General features: G+C 37.5%; 2 protein-coding genes across 7 annotated transcripts in view; both read right to left on the bottom strand.

Annotated features, from left to right (window-relative positions):
* The window catches only part of dmrt1 (doublesex and mab-3 related transcription factor 1), a gene marked incomplete at its 5' end in the record, with an annotated part of 33,095 nt that extends 23,707 nt beyond the window's left edge, over nt 1–9,388 (bottom strand). Inside the window, 3 exons of the mRNA XM_079815094.1 lie at nt 4,011–4,168; nt 8,445–8,625; nt 9,197–9,388. Coding sequence (XP_079671220.1) covers nt 4,011–4,168; nt 8,445–8,625; nt 9,197–9,388 — 531 coding nt within the window. The remainder of the gene's footprint in view (nt 1–4,010; nt 4,169–8,444; nt 8,626–9,196) is intronic.
* Nucleotides 9,389–10,852: 1,464 nt separating this feature from the next.
* Nucleotides 10,853–19,455, bottom strand: part of kank1a (KN motif and ankyrin repeat domains 1a) — a 62,750-nt gene continuing 54,147 nt past the window's right edge. For 3 of the 6 annotated variants that reach the window (XM_079815064.1, XM_079815065.1, XM_079815068.1), the window contains 8 exons: nt 19,243–19,339; nt 18,744–18,929; nt 16,205–16,292; nt 15,390–15,609; nt 12,797–12,939; nt 12,482–12,682; nt 12,196–12,294; nt 10,853–11,941 (listed from right to left, as the gene is read on the bottom strand). In XM_079815064.1, the coding sequence (XP_079671190.1) occupies nt 11,882–11,941; nt 12,196–12,294; nt 12,482–12,682; nt 12,797–12,939; nt 15,390–15,609; nt 16,205–16,292; nt 18,744–18,929; nt 19,243–19,339 (1,094 nt within the window). In that variant the 3' untranslated portion in view covers nt 10,853–11,881. The remainder of the gene's footprint in view (nt 11,942–12,195; nt 12,295–12,481; nt 12,683–12,796; nt 12,940–15,389; nt 15,610–16,204; nt 16,293–18,743; nt 18,930–19,242; nt 19,340–19,455) is intronic. The other 3 variants (XM_079815066.1, XM_079815067.1, XM_079815069.1) reach the window with 2 other exon arrangements.

Genomic DNA, 19,455 nt, shown 5'->3' on the forward strand with positions numbered 1-19,455 from the left:
CACTTTACTATCCCATGAGGCCACGGGAGGGGATTTATGAATGGAAGTGAAGCAACACAACTCTCGCTGGTAGGTCACGTGACAGTAACAACATGGTGAAGGTGTCAAATTTTCATGTTGCGATTAATTGCTGAAGCTTTTATCACAGTATAAGGTATCACGATATTGAAACAAGTTGCACAAAAAGTGTTTTCATACTATAACAGGTTTAATAACTTTCTTATAACAAAAGAACCGGACTTTTAAATTCAATAAAGCAATACACAAAAGTGTATAGAGTAAATATTTGTTATATAAAGAACAATAGGTAACACTTTACAATAAGGTCTCACTAGTTAATGCATTAACATTAACAGAGCGAATAGCTACTTTTTTACAGAAGTTATTATTCTTGAAAACATTAGCTAAAGCAACTGTTAGTTAGTGTTAGCTCAGATCCATTAAATAATACAGTTACAACTTTTAATATTAATAATGTGTTGGTAAATGCTGAAATATACATTTAACTAAGATTAATAAATGCTTTAGAAGTATTTGTCATTGTCAGTTTGTTAATGAATGAACTAATGTTAAATAACAGAGCCTTATTGTAAAGTGTGTGACTGAACAACAAAGAATCAGAACATATTCAAACAATATCTAGGGCATGTAGTCCAGATTAAAATATAAAAATGTTTACGTTTGAAAATGAAAAGCCTTAAGTCTTTAAGTATTAGGTTATGTGATGAGCACCGTAGCAAATGCAGAAAACTGAATGGCTATGTGAAACATTTAAATACGGTTTAGTAGCGCGAGTCTGTTTTGTTTACGAGGATTACAGGGGAAACGGCTACATTTCTGCTGTTCCATCAGCGCCATCTGCTGTCAGAGTGAATGTGCATTTTCATTCATCGCATCCCCTACACTCGTCATGCACGTTGGGTTTGTTTACATCAGTGCGCGTTCCTCTTTGACGTGTTGTTCATTTTAAACGGTTGATGGGTAAAGCATTCTAAAAATCTGAATAATTCGTAATAAATAATTATTCACCGTATTTTGAAGTGCCCACGATAACAATATCGTGCATGTTCATTATCGTGATATATCGTATTACCGTATACCGGCACATGTCTAGGTGGATGTAGTACGTCCAAAAATTTTTCATACTACCCACATTATATAGAACGTTGCCAAGTAAATTCAAATTCAATACTACTCACAGAACATGATTTCGGAAGCGGCGGTAGTTCACTACAAAACATTAAAAGAATCACATCATATTTCCTTCACTCATCTTCCAAATAGTTAAATCAGGCAGAATTAAAGTCACTCCCCTTCTACAGAGCTCTGCTTAAAAAGCAAAGCTGTAACTTCATATAAGCAATGTCATTAACCTTTGCAATTCAAACCCTGGGACACTCTAAGGAGATGGAGGCAGTGACCCTGGAGCAATATGTCGCCATCAGGGACCCAACTGCACAAATAAGCTGAAATATGGCCCCTTCACTGACGTGTATATATAACACTCAGCAATGACTCCCTGGAGAAATATAGATTTAATTTACTTCACACTTGAGTAGATCAGATTTGATACAACAGGGATACTTTGCAATATAAATCAGATTCCATATATACAGGCTGATCTCCATATGAAAGCCATATTATATCATGGTATGAAGACACTTTCTTATGTCAGTGAGCCATGGCTGATTAATAAGGGCTTGTAAAACTGTTGCAATGTGATGATGGTATATCAAAGTTGAACGGGCCATGACTTTGAGGATGCCCTCAATTTCATGCTGTCCAATTTGATATCTTCAAACAGACATCTTCAGACTTGTGCAGCATGGTTTGACACAGACAATGTCCACACTGGAGAGTTGCTGCCAGGAGAGATTCATGTGCCTGGCATCAGAATTGCATGGTTTGCATCCGACTCTTGAGGGAAGCTGATAACTGAAATTACAGTACATCTGAATCTAACTTGGTGTTAAATCTTTAATCATACAGTTAATATGTTAATGTAAAAAAAATGGAAACACTTAGCCCCCTCTATTTCCAGGTCACTAATCAAATAAGCTAATTTGTCAGATTTCATTGAAGAACAAGATTCTTTTTGTAGCAAATATTGAGAATTTCTGAAATTCATATTGACTTTGAAATCAAGCTCAATTGTATATGTGTAATGTATTATTATAAAATCATTAAATTATTTGAAAGAATTTTCTCCAGTCTTACCCCACTGTGTAAGTTCTATAGTATACAGTTCAAAAGTTTAGGGTCGGTTTAGAATTTTTTACAAATATTCTCACAATGGCTGCATTTATTTGAAAAACAAATACAGTAAAACTGTTAAATCTTATTACAATTTGAAATTATTGTATTTTAATATATTTAAAAATGTATTTCTTTCCTGTAATGGCAAAGCTGAATTTTCAGCATCGTTTCTCCAGTCTACAGTGTCACATGATCCTTCAGAAATCATTCTAATATAATGATTTAGTTCTCAAGAAACATTCTTATTATGATCAATGTTGAAAACAGTTGTGCTGCTTAATATTTTTGAGGAAACCGGATACAACTTTATTAGGATTCTTTGATGAACAGAAAGTTCAAAAGAACAGCATTTACTTGGAATAGAAATCATTTGCTTCAGCATCTGTTGCTTTTGATCAATTTAATGAATTCTTGCTTTCAAATAAAAATGATCTTACTGACCCCAAACTTTTAAACGGTAGTTACACCAGCAATATATTATACTACATTAAACATTTGTAATGCAACTACTATAACTAGAAGATACTTTTAAAAGGATATATTTTACTGGTAGAAGAGTGAGACCATCAGTATCTAAATGTGAGCAGCACAATTAGAAAACTGGAAATATGAGATTTTGCAGATTACACTAACAAAAATATATTTAACTGATATTATAAAACAAAAACACTAATTCAAAGCGTTGCTTATTTAGACTGTTTGATGTACCAGTCTTCTTGTGATAGTTGTACAATGAGGATTAGGGTTAAAAAACCTCCAATGACAGAATTAGTTGCGGTTCTGGCTAGGGGGAGCGGGGAAATGTAAACAGCATATAAGAGGTGTAGCGTGGCATGAAAGCTCCACACCTTCCTGCTGTGTTTGGCCAGTGGTTTGGAACGATGGCACAAGCATTATCACTGTACGCCGAGGACAGAAGCTCACTACAGCTTGCCAACTTCCACAAGCCAGACGGGTCCAATGACAGCTGCCCCTATCAACACGGCTGCAACACACTTAATCACCTTATTACCGTGGCCCGGGCTACATGGGACGCAGACTTGGGTGAGTGTGGAGGTGTGTGCACCATGCTGGCGTTCACACGGATGTTTGCTAGTGTGCTCATGTGAGGTACTGTATGTCTAAAGGGTTGGTTTGAAGATACTATATAGTAGGGGGGGTGAGTTTGGGGTCAGTAGATTAATGCAAAATAAATGAGTTGTTAATAAATGAGTACAAACTTTAAAAAAAAAATGTCATGAACACTTCCTGTTACTTTTACAGTGATGCAACTCTACGGCAAAAAACTGACACTTTATGGTAAAGAAATACTAAAGCTAATGTTTAAAAAACGATTTAAATGAAATACTATAAAACATTATGAAGCTACATTTTCACCCAATGTGAAGCCAGAATAATCAAGATAAATGTAATATTTAGCAGGAGAGGTGCAATGTTATTTTTAGTGCTTAATCATGCTGTTAAAAATAATCAATTGAAATAATGCAACAACTTACTGGTTACCAACGTAGAGTAAAGGTTCCTGAAGTGAAGTGCAATTGGGACCAGTTGCCAAGCTTAGTACATATTATTATCAAATAATATTTATATGTATTAAGCTACTCATTCTACTTATATATATATATATATATATATATATATATATATACATATACACACACAGTCACACACACACACACACACACACATATATATAAGTATAGAATAAATAATGCATTCATTTAGCAGTTGACGAGAGGAGAACGTCTATTCACCTGGTATTGCTGATAGTTGTACAGGTTACTATAGTAGGACGTGTACGGTGTTGGCTGGTAGAGGTTATAATAGGAGGCATCCACCATCAGCTCAGATGGGCCCTCAGTGTGCCCTCTGCTGGTCACCGCAGAGCTTAGAGACAGCATGGAACGGCTCTCTGAAACATCAGACAATAGGTCAAAATGAGGTCATGAAGTCCATCAGATCAAATTTAACACAATATACAAAATTGGAAATTATACAGATTCTATTTTCTTTTTTAATCAACCAACTGAAACGTATTCCTTCCAAGCTATTCTCATACTTAAAAACAATTTAAAAAAAATATATGTTTGCAAACGTTTGTAAAAAAAAAACACAAAAAAATTTGCAGGGCATAATATGATCAACAAATGCAAATTTTAGTAATGATTAAAAATGCTTTAATGCATGTAAAAAATACTTTCTGGGACAAAAAGGATTTTATATGAGAACTGAACTAGGTTTTTGAGAATATAGGATTTCAGACTTATTTCAGACTAAAATTAAGTGCCCAAGAGACATTCTCACATTAAAAAAATGGTATAAAAAAAACATGCATATGATCAACAAATGCAAAATTTAGTAATTTTTTAAAAATTATTTAGTGATGGTAATGGCATTGGCACAGATTCACAGCAATATAAAATGCCAGTTTATGAGAAGTTATTTTGTCAGCATGCGTGTTATGTCATGCGTCACTTTATCTCTGACGACAAATTCTGAAAACCACCAGTAACTCCTGCTTCATCTGTCAGCAACTCGAGAGGCATCACAGAGAATAGGCATAGCCTTGACCTGTCTGGTATCCAACTCCTTCCTTAGTCCTATCTTGAGCTCCCAGGAACAGGACGTTTCTCATCGAACACAACACCCCTTCATACACATGGTCTGGCACGGCACAATCGCCATCTATGCTGATAGCCTCCCCCCTCTTATGAGAATGGATGTGCACCTCGCTGACTGCACTGACTGACTGTGTAAAGAGGTTGGCAGAATGGAGAATAATGGGACGGTTACAAGATGTTCATGGTTCCTTTCGTTTTTCCTCTGCCACTCACACAGTGGATAGTTCAGGGGGTCAAGACGTACTTATCTCTTTGTGTTCCCATGGTAAAGTGACAAAGGCCTGATTCACAGACAGAAACCTCCTACAAAGAGTTGAGCTTAGATCTCATTTTAATAAAAGAGTGTACATTGATGGACAAATGATGAGAATACAGGAGGTCGTAGTAATGAAACTTGCTATGATACGCTTTATTTTTTACTTCTCAAGGCTCTCATGATATTATGTATAATTTGATAGCATGCCTTTCAAAACACAAATGTTAAATGGTTATGTTGCATTAAGAATTTTTACTGAATACAAAAGCCCCTAGTGGACATTCAAGCTAAGTGAACAAACCCTTCAAATTGAGGGTTAAGATGATATTGCATGACAAAAATATTTTCTGAGACAAAAAGGTTTTTTATTTTTTTATTTTACTGAACTAGATTTGTGAGAATATATAGGTTAATAATTGACTCCGGTCCGTTGAATTATCAGAAAATAATTCACACCCAAGGTCGTAATGCAGTATTTTCAGTCAATTATTCTGCTTATCCTATGGTTACCACACTTCAAGACTTTGTTCAGAAGTTGTGTTTCAAGAGATTTGTCAGGTTTTTGTCCTTAAAACTCTTGTGTAGGATTTCTTATGTTATTTTTATTTAGTACTGCCCTCAGTTAAAGGGTAAGGGAATTTAAATTCTGTCATTAATTCCTCACCCTCATGTTGATCCAACCCAGTAAGACCTTCGTTCATCTTCAGAACACAAATGAAGATATTTTTGATGAAATCCGAGAACTCTCTGACCCCTCCATAGACAGCTATATAATTAACACTTTCAAGGTCCAGAAAGGTAGTAAATCATCGTTAAAATAGTCCATGTGACTACAGTGGTTCAACCTTAATTTAATGAAGTGATGAGAATACTTTTTGTGCGCAAAAAACAAACAAAAATAACGACTTTATTCAACAATTTCGTCTAGCCTGTGTCAGTCTCTTACGCTGTGGACGTAGGCTAGTGTAAACAGTGCAGTGTTTCCAAGTTCAAGGGTTTTCAAACTTTATGACGCTAAGGACCCCCAAATATGATGAACCTTTATGGGGGACCCCCTTCCTAAAATCCTTCTATATATTTTTATGTATGAAAAAAACATTTTTAAGTGTTAGATAAATAGTAAGTGTGACATTATAAATGCAATACACATTGTTTCCACACTTAAATTGGCTATACTTAACGTTGGATGTATAAACCTGAAGAAGAAATTAAAAATTATTTGTATAAGCAACTTTCACAATAAATGTATGCAAGCAGCTTACGTACTGCATTAAGAATACTGCCTTACAACCCCAGTGAGCGAGATAAAGGGGACTATAGGGAGAAAAACTCACTAGAAAGATACAAAGCAAACACATACAATTCTGGAAAGTATGTATATGACAAGAAAGGAGAGAACCATTTAGACTGTTTGGTAGACTTTATCCGTTTTTGCTTTGTCTTTTTATTCTCTGAAATTTTCTGGGGACCCCTTAGAACCTTCTGGAGGATCCCTGGGGGTCCTCGGACCCGTTTGAAAACCCCTGTCCTAGTTCTACGGCAGACCGATGTGCTCAAGTGAAGACTGTCAAGACTGACACAGGCTATAAGAAATTGTTGAATAAAGTCGTTATTTTTCTTTGTTTTTGTGCACAAAAGTATTCTCGTCGCTTCATAAAATTGAAGTCACATAAACTATTTTAACAATATCTTTCCTACCTTTCTGGACCTTGAAAGTGTTAATTAAATTGCTGTCTATGGAGGGGTCAGAGACTTCTCAGATTTCATCAAAAATATATTTTGTGTTCCAAAGATGAACAAAGCTCTTATGGCTTTGGAACGACATGAGGGTAAGTAATTAATGACAAAATTTTCATTTTCGGGTGAACTAACCCTTTAAAGCCATTTCACATAAAATTACCTAGTTCAAAAGTTTACATACGCAGCAATTTCCCTCGTTTTGTTAAAATGAATAACATTTTGCAGATTCTGCAAGGTGTATGCACTTTTGCCCACAACTGTAGCATGACAACTTGCCCCAACAGTTAAAATCTGCCTTGATTATATATTTGATTCTTGTAACCCAAAAACAGCTATTACATAGGCTATAATGTATATGATAACGCTGGAATTTTTGCTTAACTAACTTACAAAATGTTTTAACCCAACATACTGTAAATAACCACTTTCACTTCTTAACTTGACTTTTGACTCAAAACCATATGAGATCCCTTGACAAGTAAAGTTTTCGTTAAAGGGATAGTTCAACCAAAAATGAAAATTAGCCCATGATTTAGTCATCCTAGGGTGTACATGACATCCTTCTTTCAGACGAATAAAATCGGAGTTATATTAAAAAATGTCCTGACTCTTCCAAGCATTATAATGGCAGTGAATGGCTGCTTCTGTTTTGAAGTCCATAAAAGTGCATCTATCCATCATAAAAAGAATCAACACGGCTCCGGGGGGTTAATAAAGGCCTTCTGAAGTGAATAGATGCGTTTGTGTAAGAAAAAGATCCATATTTAAAACTTTACAAACTGTAATCTCTTAACACCTCGTCTACACCGGACGAGAGCGGCGCGATGCGACAGAAGACAATTTAACCCATCATAATCAGTGATGTTGTCTACACTGGATGCGACACAACAAATCCCTGACAGTAAACGGATGCCTCGTTCTATTTAAGACATACTGACATTAAGGACAAATGCTTTGCAATGGTCGCTTTGTCACATCCAGTGTAGAAAGCTTCTAGCTGTTGCGGCGCGACGCGTCAACGGTCACGTCCGGAGTAGACACAGTGTAACTTTCGCTAACTGTCGTATGCGCATTCCAGCGTATGACGCTCGGTGAGAATATGCTAGTTCTCACATGAACCAAGTTTTGTTTTGCTCTATCCTCTGCGCTTCCACGTTCATCACCAGAACGTACGCTACACCTGCGTCCTACACTAGAACAGTCTCTCGTGAACGTGCGTACGACAGTTAGCGGAAGTTAGAGATTACGGTTTGTAAAGTTTTAAATATGGATATTTTTCTTACACAAACGCATCTATTCACTTCAGAAGGCCTTTATTAAGCCCCCAGAGCCGTGTGGATTACTTTTATGATGGATAGATGCACTTTTATGGACTTCAAAACAGAAGCAGCCATTCACTGCCATTATAATGCTTGGAAGAGCCAGGACAATTTGACTCCAATTGTATTTGTCTGAAAGAAGAATGCCATATACACCTAGGATGACTTGAGGGTGAGTAAATCATGGGATAATTTTCATTTTTGGGTAAACTATCCCTTTAATCAACTAATTAATCAGGAAAGTTCTCTCACCTAGGTTGGTGGGAGAGGCGGTGGCACTGCTTGCGGTGGGTGATGGCGGTCTTGAGCTGATAGTAAACACATTCACATCACCCATGACCTCGTTCTTCACCAGAGTGTCTGAACAGGACAGGTTAACCGGACAGCAAATGCCCATCTCTTCCTCCTGGGCCTGCTGCCTCCGTAAGGCCACCTAACACGACAAACATTGAACTCAAGGCCCAGACGGGACAAGTTCACTCTCGAACGCATTAAACGCATCACGAGACATTTTGAAATACAATTGTTACAATTAAATTACTTAATACTTGTAAAATAATTGTTATTCTACAGTATTTTATTTGCAAAGATAAATAAATAAATATCGGCGCCAAACTGCAGCTAGCTGAAACAGTCGCAAAATCTGCACTGTTCAACAATGTAGCTACCAAACGTTACTATGATTGTTAACAATTTATCATTAATATTTTTAGTAAACAATCCAATTATTAGTAAACTGACTAGAACTGTATACTTACCGACTGCAAACTGGAAAAACGACTAAAACATGCGGTGGTGTTCTTTAAGAAACAATGAATTAAAAAAAACGATAGGGGGAGGCAAGCCGTGATAGAGTACGTTAGTTTAAAGTTTATAAACAACCCATAAACAAACACAAACAGTGCATTTAGATCACAAGAGACCGGAAAATACAACGAGAGAGGGAAAAAATAAACCCAAATCAGACTCTAGTTGAAATACAATGATTCCTGGCTCGTGTGTACCTGGGCTGCCATGACCCGCTGTCTTTCAGCAATTAGTCGGCATTTCTGGCACTGACATTCCCTCCAGTTGCAGAAGCGTTTGTGGCCCTTTAGTGGAGACACGATGCCGTGGTTCCTGCAGCGCGAGCACTTTGGCATTCGGGACGGTTTCCTGACTGACAGCGAGCCGTTACTCTGCTCTTCCTCACTCATCCCGACAGGTGGTAGTGATGGTCAGCCTCTTCTGCTTCGAATATGTCGCGCCAGCGGATTAAAACGTTTATAAGGAGGGGGGAGCAAGGGTCTGAGGTTTGATACAATAGGCGAATGTCTGGCGCGAGCACCCTGTGCATTCCAGCGCGCGTGGGAGCTGATGTTCAGTTTCTTCCCACTGAGACGGTGAGACCAAAGTGACTCCCCAAAATGTCTCATGAAATCATAGATCATAAGACAAAACAAAATGCGAGGATGGCAAAGCGTTGAAAAATGTGTTTTATATGGGTGCCAGCCCGTGTAGGTAGGCCTATTAAAGTAACTCAACTAAATAAGGTCATGATAATTTACAAATAACAACAACAAAAGTAAAAAGCAAATTATTTAAAATAAATTAAACGTTAAAACATTTAAAAACATAAATGGATGATTTGACCAATAACCTTGGGGGATTCCCAGAATCCCAGTGGGACATTTTTTTTTTTACTGAACTGAAGTTTGAAAACCCATGAGCTAGATGACGTCATCACCGTCCAGACAGGATATCAAATTAACTGCAATACTACCATTTTCTGTGTAGTTAAGAAAGGGACTAGTTTAATAGATCTTTATATAAAATATATAATAAAATGTAGAAAAATCATAGTCAGAATACACCTAATTCTGAATCATGGTCAGTAGAGAACAAAATGCTTTTAACAGCATAATGGTGTAGTTGTGATATCAACCAGCAGGGGCTAACCAGTCATAACCAGCCAGGACATCGATGATAATGATGACAATAACAATAACAACAACAATAATAATAATAGTAATTCTCTTTGCAGTGTCGAAATCTAAAATACCTCTATTATAATTGAGAAGCTGCTCATCATATGTTCATGCCTTCAAATCCCACCCCTGCAAAGGAGTGCAACAGAGTCAAGCTAATTAGTGGGCAGTTTTAATTAGGCCTACTTTATTAAAATATAGTAATACACAATGGCCCGGTTTCACAGACAGGGCTTAGACTAAGCCAGGATTAGGCCTTAGTTCAATTAGGACATTTAAGTAACTTTTATAAACGTGCCCAAGAAAAAAACATTACTGGTGTGCATCTTGAGATAAAACAATGCCACTGACATATTTTAAGATTTGTCAGTGCAAGATTCTTTCAGTTAAAACAGCTCAAACATGCATTTTAGTCTAGGATTAGCTTAAGCATTGTCTGTGAAACCGGGGGTAAATGTTTAATATTACATTCTGTTTGTACGCAATTACATTATTTTCAACTGAATATTTCCTGTTTGAATAATAGTGCCTAATAAGAAAAGAGATCAAGACAGCAAGTCATGTCTAAATAAATAAAAAAAGTGTACATTAGCTGGATTCCAGTAGAGGGAGACATTGTACTGTTGGCTTGTAAGAAGCTGGCCTACTGAAAGAAAAGTTTCATTGGAGGGACTGAAAAACCATGAACAAGCCTTGTCATTTTAGTACTTTATTAACAAGTTATAGGCTACTATCAGCAGTTATCCGTTATTATATTTGTGACTACACGAAAAGCCACATATTAGATGCAAGACATAAGTTTATTACATAAAGGCCAGTCAAAGCGATTACATCTACATATCGCAAAACATACATTATATACAATGAAAGTACAATTATTTCCGATAAAAACTTTTAATTGGTAAATATATCTGAAATTTCCTAAATACTGTGATTTTTAAATAGATAAAATGGCAAGTATAAAAGTAAGGACCATTTCCAATCTAGAAATATATTTATAAAACAAGTTGAAAGTCTGTATTTCAACTTGTGATACGCATTGGACATCTCTGCTGAGGTTTTGATAGAGGAGAAAAGATTTCAACTCTAAAGGCTGAAAATATTGGGCAGCATATACATGGTTCAAATATAAAGCTCATTATACATGGTTCAAATATAAAACTCATTGTCAGGCAACATTGGCCACATCTTGGAATTATAAATTATTGATTCTTTAAAAAAAAAAAAAAAGAGAGAGCGAGAGAGAGGGAGGGAGAAAAAACGACAGTTTGAACAGTAGATAAGCTTTAGGCCACTTAAAGGAGGAAAAATACCAAGACATATTAATATATTATAAAATATGACAAAAATATTCTGAAGGCAACTCCATAGCCACGTTCCAGTTGACGTCTAGATCTGATAATATGCTGGTGATTTCAGGCAGAAGAATACTTTGTTTCGAATACATTCAGGGTGAGTACAGATTTGAGGTCTTGAAAGGACTGACTCTTAGCTTGCAAGTCCATTTGTATTATATAATCTGAAAGCCAAGGAGAAAGACATAACTAAGAAGAAGTAGTTTGCAAAAGTGCTCAGTATAATTGCCTACTATCCATTAAGTGAGGTCTGAAGTAAGTTTTCAGTCTTTTAGCTGTAGATTTGGTTTCTAGCTGATGAAAATGGAAGGCACGGCAGAACCTGAAAAAATAGCAGCTCGGGCAGGGTGGGGTAGAAGCTCTCCAATCAAACGTGTCCCTTTCTTGTAGGACTGGGTGAAGTCTTCCTCCCAAGTCGAGGCGTACCCTGTGAAAAGATGACAGACATTAAAAGGCATGATTAAGAGCCAAACGTGAGTCAGCTGCAAAATCTAGAACCATTTTAAAAGGCCTCCTTCAGACCCTAAACTCTAGTATTACAAAATAAATTGTCATTCTCCACTGAAAAAGTCCAACAGGTCAAGACTCTTTATAATAATACTTTTCTTTTAAAAGAAAGAAAGCATGAATAATACATGAATGCATTGCATATCAGCTGAATGTGAAAGGGTGGCCACTCACTGGCGACTGTGCTTTGGAGAAGTTCATATGGGCATACAGCAGCACTGCTATGTCCTTGTGACCCGCTTCCAGAGCAATAGACAGGGCATTGCTCTCATCCTAGGGACGGGACACAGAAACAAACATCTAAATGGTCAAACGCCTCATTAGCCTTGCTTGCCGTCTCACAACAATAATGCATTATCCACTAAGAGAAATGAGTTGGACACATTATATAAACATACTTCATGTTCATTAAACATATTTGGTGGATTATCTAGTTTAAAAGGGGACTCTGCTCGCTTACATTATCGTTGAGGGTGGCGTCGCAGCCAGGCTGAGCCAGCAGCAGCTTGACTATCTCAACGTGGCCATGTTCACTCGCACACATGAGCGCGGTCGAGCCCTCATCGTCCTGGATGTTGACGTCTGCACCGCAGGCGAGCAGAGCCTTCACCATGTCCATTCTGCCATGACTGACAGCCAGCATCAGCCCTGTCTGACCAGCCTGGATTCAGGGTCAACGAGATCAGCTTAGACACTTCTAAAGTAACAGACTACTGTAGGAAAAGCTATTCATCTAGTTTAATGCTAATTGATTAACACTTTCAGTCCCACTGACCTGGCTGGCTTTTGCATTGACATCTCCTTTGCTGAACAGCTCTTCAACCACCCTCATGTCCTTCTGGGCCTCCACGGCAGCTAGTGCTGCTAGCATGATGGGAGTATAGCCCGCCTTGTTCTGCTGATTGACATTGCAGACATCTGTGATGAAACAGAGAGAACGGGGGAATCAGAGAGACCGCTGAGCCCACCCTTGAAGTAAATGCATTTGGAGGGAGGCCATCTTTTGTTTGTATTTAAGAGTGGGGACATGCAGGCTATTCAGACTCAGAGTCATGGGCTGTGGAATAAGAGAAGGACCAAAGTGGGGCTTCACTGACTGGCAATGGGGGCAAAGATGGCCAGAGGGTCTGAGAATGGAAGCAGACAATCGAGACAATGGGGGCCGCCCGAAAAGAGTCAGAGGAACACAAAGGCGTCGGGACAATGGGCTTTTATTTTCAGGAGTCGAGGCACCTCATCATGTGGTATTCAGAAATGTCTTTGGTGCTTTTTGGAGGGGGAACAGTGGGAAACGGCATGATTCTGGATGTGGCTGGAGAATTTGCCATTAGCGTACATACACCATTTGAGCTTGGTGAGATTTTTGAAACCATGGCTGCATTTATTGAATCAAAAATACAGTAAAAACAGTCATTTTGTGAAATATTATTAAAGTTGCTCATACTCATTAAAATGCTCTGATGTACAGTGCAGTGCTTGCGATAAAGAAACACAGGCAACAAAGCAAACAGGGAGCAGAATGGATATATCAGAGAAGGATATCTATGATGTAAATGTATCGAAACAATATAATGTGAAACAAATTCAATGTATGCCTATATAACTGCTGTGTGTGAGCTGATAAGCAAAACACATGGAGTGGTTTAAGGGTGCAGCAGCACAGACACGCAAGCTTGTCAAGCGCACATCCCTTTTTCATAGACATTGATGAACATTTTATAGTTCTATTGGATATGGCAACAGCAAAGAAAGTAAAATGAGGAGCATATTTCTAATGTTAACTGACAGTAAAGAGAGAGAATGCGTGCATGCTCTTGTTTTCTTATCAAAAACGAAATTGTATGTGCAAGTAAAAACATAAACTGTTACATGATACGTTTTCTGTACGCAAACATCCGAAACACACGCTCAGAAAAGCTGCCTCTCAAGCCACGTTTCCACTGCAGGAACTAGGAACTTTGGGGTGATACTCGGTGCGTTTCGACCACAGGAACCAGGGTCTAAATGAAGTTCTGGGTAAAAATGTCCCCCTCCGAAAGTCCCTGCTCGCGAGGTAGTACTTTTTCAAAGTTCAGGAACTTTCGGGGGTGGGACTTGGGCGCTGAACATGCTGATTGGTTGAGCTCACGGCGCAGCATTTTATTTCAACCGACATTTATAAAAGTATTTTGCGAGGATCGCTCTGCATTCAGCAAATATCGGTCTTTGCTCTTTCTGTCTGATGGCGCACGTTCGTCTGAGCCATCTCACAGTCAATGTCCGTAATAGCTGATAACATACGTTGTCTTATTTTAAATCTAGCTTTATGAGCTTTCAGAATACGCTTTAGTATCAGTGCTCGTCTCTTTTCCGCAGTTTTGTTAATTACCTCTTTAGTAAACCAATACATAACCAGCAAAAGCAGCACAGCTTGAATCTCAGACGCGCGCAGTCCTACGTCACCGGACTAATTTGCCTAATCTTCACTGTACTTTAGACCGCAGTGGAAACGCAGACAGTAGCAGGTCTGGGGGGAAAAAATTCCTGTAAAAAAAGTTCTTGGTACAAATTGTTCCGGGCAATTTCGGTAGAAACGGGGCTTCAGACACCGTGCAATGTATCCTATTGAATCAAGTTCTCTTTCATGTTGTCTTGTGCTTGAACGGACAAATTCACACAAAATTATATCAAAATGCTGTATAGGCAAGTATCTCTGTGAAACATAGTTGGTTATGTCTTAAGTAAAAATAAACAGTTGAAAAGAAAACGCGCGTGTATCAGTATGTTGGATACATGCAGCTCTTAAAATGACGGCAGCCTAATTAACCTACAGCTGTCTTTGTCTTTTGTTTTTAGATAAACATTGAGGACAAAGAGAAAATCACTTAAAAACTCACAGCTCTTGACTAGTTTGGCCCTTCTGGAGCAGCTCTAAATATCCACTGTGCTATTAAAATTAAAGATAAATATGATAGAGCAATAATATGAACAGTGAAAGTAACAGTAGTTCTTACAATACATTTCAACATGCATAATTAGGCTTGAAAATAACGGAAGGAAATGTCTATTCGGTTAACTTTCAGAACTAACTTTCTCTGCCCAATATATAACAAAACATTAAAAATGCAATGAAAATACAGGTATCGGTACTCTAAAAATAAAAGTGGTATCGGCGCATCCCTAGTATTAACATTGATCTCCGGTGGTCCAATCACAAATGCACAGCACTAACTTCTGTGATGTATGTGATCACATGTGACTTTATTCATGTCGATGCGTCCCGAACAACATCAACAGGCCACCCTCACACTCGTCAATCATCCACTGCTCTAAAAGGCTGGCTGTAAGTGGCTTTAAAAGAAAATGTGGAATGTGAGCCACATACTTACCAGCATCCAGCAGCTTCTTCACAATGTGGAAGTTGGAATGGGATACACTGTAATGGAGGGCGGTGTTTCCGTTGCCATCAGCCATATTTACAATGTGCTGTAGCAGGGCAGGGCAGATGCCTCTAAAAGCATTCAGATAATCCTCCACCATCTCTGCCACGGCCGTCTTCTGACTGGACACACGGAACCACTCGTGCTGCACTGTGTTCACATATGGCCTCTGGAATGACACAAAATGATCAATATGATTGAGATCAGTATGTATTACAGAGGAATTACATGGATTGTGCTCTATTGTAAGAACACTTCAACATGGAAGGAACCCCAAAATCATTATTAAATGTAAGATTGGTAAACAGAAGCAAAACACAGAGAAACATCCAGCATCTTACATAATGATCCTAATTGGTCTAAATTACATCCACTTATTAGACACAGCCTTTCTTAAATTCTGGACAAATACAGCTTTGACTTGAGGCAGGACTTAATAGTAGGCCTGTCAGTGCACAGCTGGGCGCGTCTCAGACCCTCTGTTCGGGGGTCAGCAGAAATAAGTGTTGATCCAACATTCTTTTACACCACGTTAACCACAAAAGAAGCCAATATCCTTCCCGTTCAGGCGCAGGGAAGCCGAGCATAAAGAAACATCTAAAACTCTAATTTGGTTTGAATCGCTTGTTTGTTTTGCAAGATTGCTGACTGAGCAAAAAAACCCAGCAAGACTTAAAGAGTAATTCACCAAATCATTTTACTAATCTTGAAAATCACAGATATTTTTGTGCACTGAGGGTTGACAAAAGGTTATATTTTCTTACCACATCTTTACTAGATAAAGTCTTGGGGTCGTTGAGGTGGGATTTCAGCATGTTGCATGCAGAAAGCATCTTCTCATTCAACTCATACCTGGGAAGAACAAAAAAACCACGTTACTAAATACATGACACTTCTGATTGCTAACCAGTATTGCGTAAAGAACCGTACGAATAAAAATGCATTTTTGGATTACAAACAAAAACCACATTGAGATGGTCTGGGGATTCTGGACTTTGTCCACACTTGACAAAGATGTTAATGTATTTTCATTATCTGCATACACATACATAATCTGTAATACAAAGGTTGTGCCAAAAATAATTATCCACATCTCAAGGACTGCTCTATTTTTTTCCCGTTAGAACAAAAACTGCTTGCTTTTATTAACCCTCAGGTGCTCTTCGGTCATTTCTGACTGGATAATTTTCTGTTTTGAAATGTAAAAAAATCACAGCTTCATTGGAATGATATTAAACTTGGTGACTTTTCTTGCATTAGATATGTAAACACACAAAAAAATTGGGGTCATGATTCGAGCATGCTAATTGGTCGTAAAAAAAAAAGTAGCGTTCATTGTCATCGGTCAAAACTGACCCCCATAGGAAATTAATGGGAAATCTGCAAAAACACAAAAATTCACAGAATTTGTGTGTGTACAATCTACAAATTGGCCATAATGCTGAAAAAGGTACACAGCAGTAAAGGGGGTGACACTAAAACATCACTCACACACGCACACTTATACACACACACACCTATGAAAAACTGAACCTATGAACCACATTTGAAATTTTTAAAAATCACAGCTTCATCAGAATGATATGAAACTTGGTGACTTTTCTAGCATTAGGTATGTAAACACATTAAAAAAGGCATGATTCGTTGTAAAAAAATACTCCCACTTGTGCTCTTCGGTCAAAAATGACACCATAGGAAATGAATGGCAAATCTGCAAAAACACAAATTCACAGAAAAAAATCTAGTCTTTGAGATTTTTTAAATATATATTCAAATCCATCAAAAAAAAAAAAATGTAATGTGTTCAAAACAGAACTAGGGAATTCTCAAGCCTCTCCATAGAGACCTCTAGTGATTACACCCATGGTTGCATGATTTCTTAAATAATTCCAAAAGAGGGCGCTAATCTGCCTTCAAAAAAATATATTTTGAAGGCCTAGTCTTTATTTTAACCTGAAATACTGCAATAATATTTTTTTTTCTTTTTTTAGAAATTACAAAAAAACATTTTTGTATAATTTTCAATGGCAAAAATAGACCATAATTATTGCATAAATATTAAAATATACCATCAAATCATCTCAAAATACAAAATTAAAAAGAAAAAATATTATTGAAGAAAAATAAATTGCATTGGTTCTACTGGGGTGGAGGAAGTTTAATTTTTAGGTTGTCCAGTCACTTATGACCGGGAAGACAACCAATGCAACCCCTAAACGAAGAGCACCAGAGGGTTAACGTGACATATTTTCACAAGAACGTCTGTGTGTTTTGCTTGGTTTTGTGGATTCTTGGCTCTCACAATGTAAAAAAGACAACAGACACTGCGGTCTTGTGATCTGGTTATCTGATTTAATTAACAATATCCAATGAATTATTCTTCTGGGCTAAACTAGGAGTCTCTCCCAAGTCCTCACTCACGTTTCTCTATTATTCAATTTTTAAAGCGGCGATTTAAAACTTTATTTTAAATTTACTGTTTAAATTTTACTGTTGGAATGCTTATAAAGTAGGGAAACATACCCCCGGTTTCACAGACAATGCTTAAGCTAGTCCTAGACTAAAATGCATGTTTGAGCTGTTTTAACTGAAAGAATCTTGCACTGACAAATCTTAAAATATGTCAGTGGCATTGTTTTGTCTCAAGATGCACACCAGTAATGTTTTTTTCTTGGGCACGTTTATAAAAGTTACTTAAATGTCCTAATTGAACTAAGGCCTAATCCTGGCTTAGTCTAAGCCCTGTCTGTGAAACCGGGCCATAATAGACCAAATACATTCTTTTGAAATGTCTGAATGTATTTAGAACTATCTGTCAATGGTTTTTTTAAATTAGTAAATGGTTGAAAATGTTTAAATGGCGGTTTCCATTTTGCATGGGTAAGTATGCATTTATTCATGCAAAATGGAAAACGCAATTTATACATTTTCAGCTCTCTGTTCGATCATATTGGAGACATATTGGAATGCAAAGTGCATCTATCCAGATATGAAATAATGTTAATTCCAGGTGGAAAGAGGACTACTTGGAGATTAGGAAAAGAGTACTTTTTCTCATAACTCATGTCAGGCTTGGTATGCAGGATTCTTAACTGATATGATTATACAGAGCTCCCATTCCTGCCTCCAGTGAATACATTCCTCTTTTTAAAAAAACATTCAAATATAACATTGCAGACATCACATCCAAATTACCTTAAATTCTCTTTCTAATGCAAGAGATGCTTGAATTGGTCTACAGTCATAAATGACGCAACACTAGCTATAAATCACTTGGATCCAAGCATTACTGGCAGTACTTGCCTCTGCCTTTTGTCCTGGTCTAAATCTTCAGTGTCTCTATCTTCATCCACTGCTTCATTGTTCCTGAATTCTTCTTTCCTCCTTTCTCTCACATTCACCATCTTGTCTTTCTCCTCCCCTTCATCCTCTGACCCAGAGGAGCTGCTCTCTTCTGAGCTGGAGTCATCGCTCGATGTCGTCTCGTACCTAGAGATGGAAACAGCAAGGAGTTGAATCTATGAATCGATACTTGATTCTGATTGTTTGACTGTGGCACTGATTTTGTAAAATGACCACTTATCTGTACATTTCATAGTTCTTCATGGCAACATCTACGTTTATGTGCAGGTTACTAAGAATATATTGTAATGTTGTTGCAGCTTAGGCTAAACTACAAGTAATATGTCATGCTATTTGGCAAGTAGACATGTAATAAGCTTTGCATTATGGTCTTGATCATTTTGCAAAAATGACCAGCTGGCTGTATGCATTAGATATAGCCATATTTTTTTTAACCTACCCTCCATTCACACCAACAAACTGCAAGTTCTTTTTTGTGCCATTAGGTCCCTGATGACCGTCTTTCTTCATGATTGACTTTAGGGTGCTATGACTGCCTAGTAGAAAAGAGAAATGCAGGCAATCAACAATTATTGTTTAATATTGTTAAAGTAGAGCTTAAATGTTTACACTTTAATCAAAAGTAGTCAGGTATATTCAACCTAATATGCAC

The sequence above is a fragment of the Gobio gobio genome (genome assembly GCF_949357685.1).
Source record: "Gobio gobio genome assembly, chromosome: 4".
Taxonomy (NCBI): Eukaryota; Metazoa; Chordata; class Actinopteri; order Cypriniformes; family Gobionidae; genus Gobio; species Gobio gobio.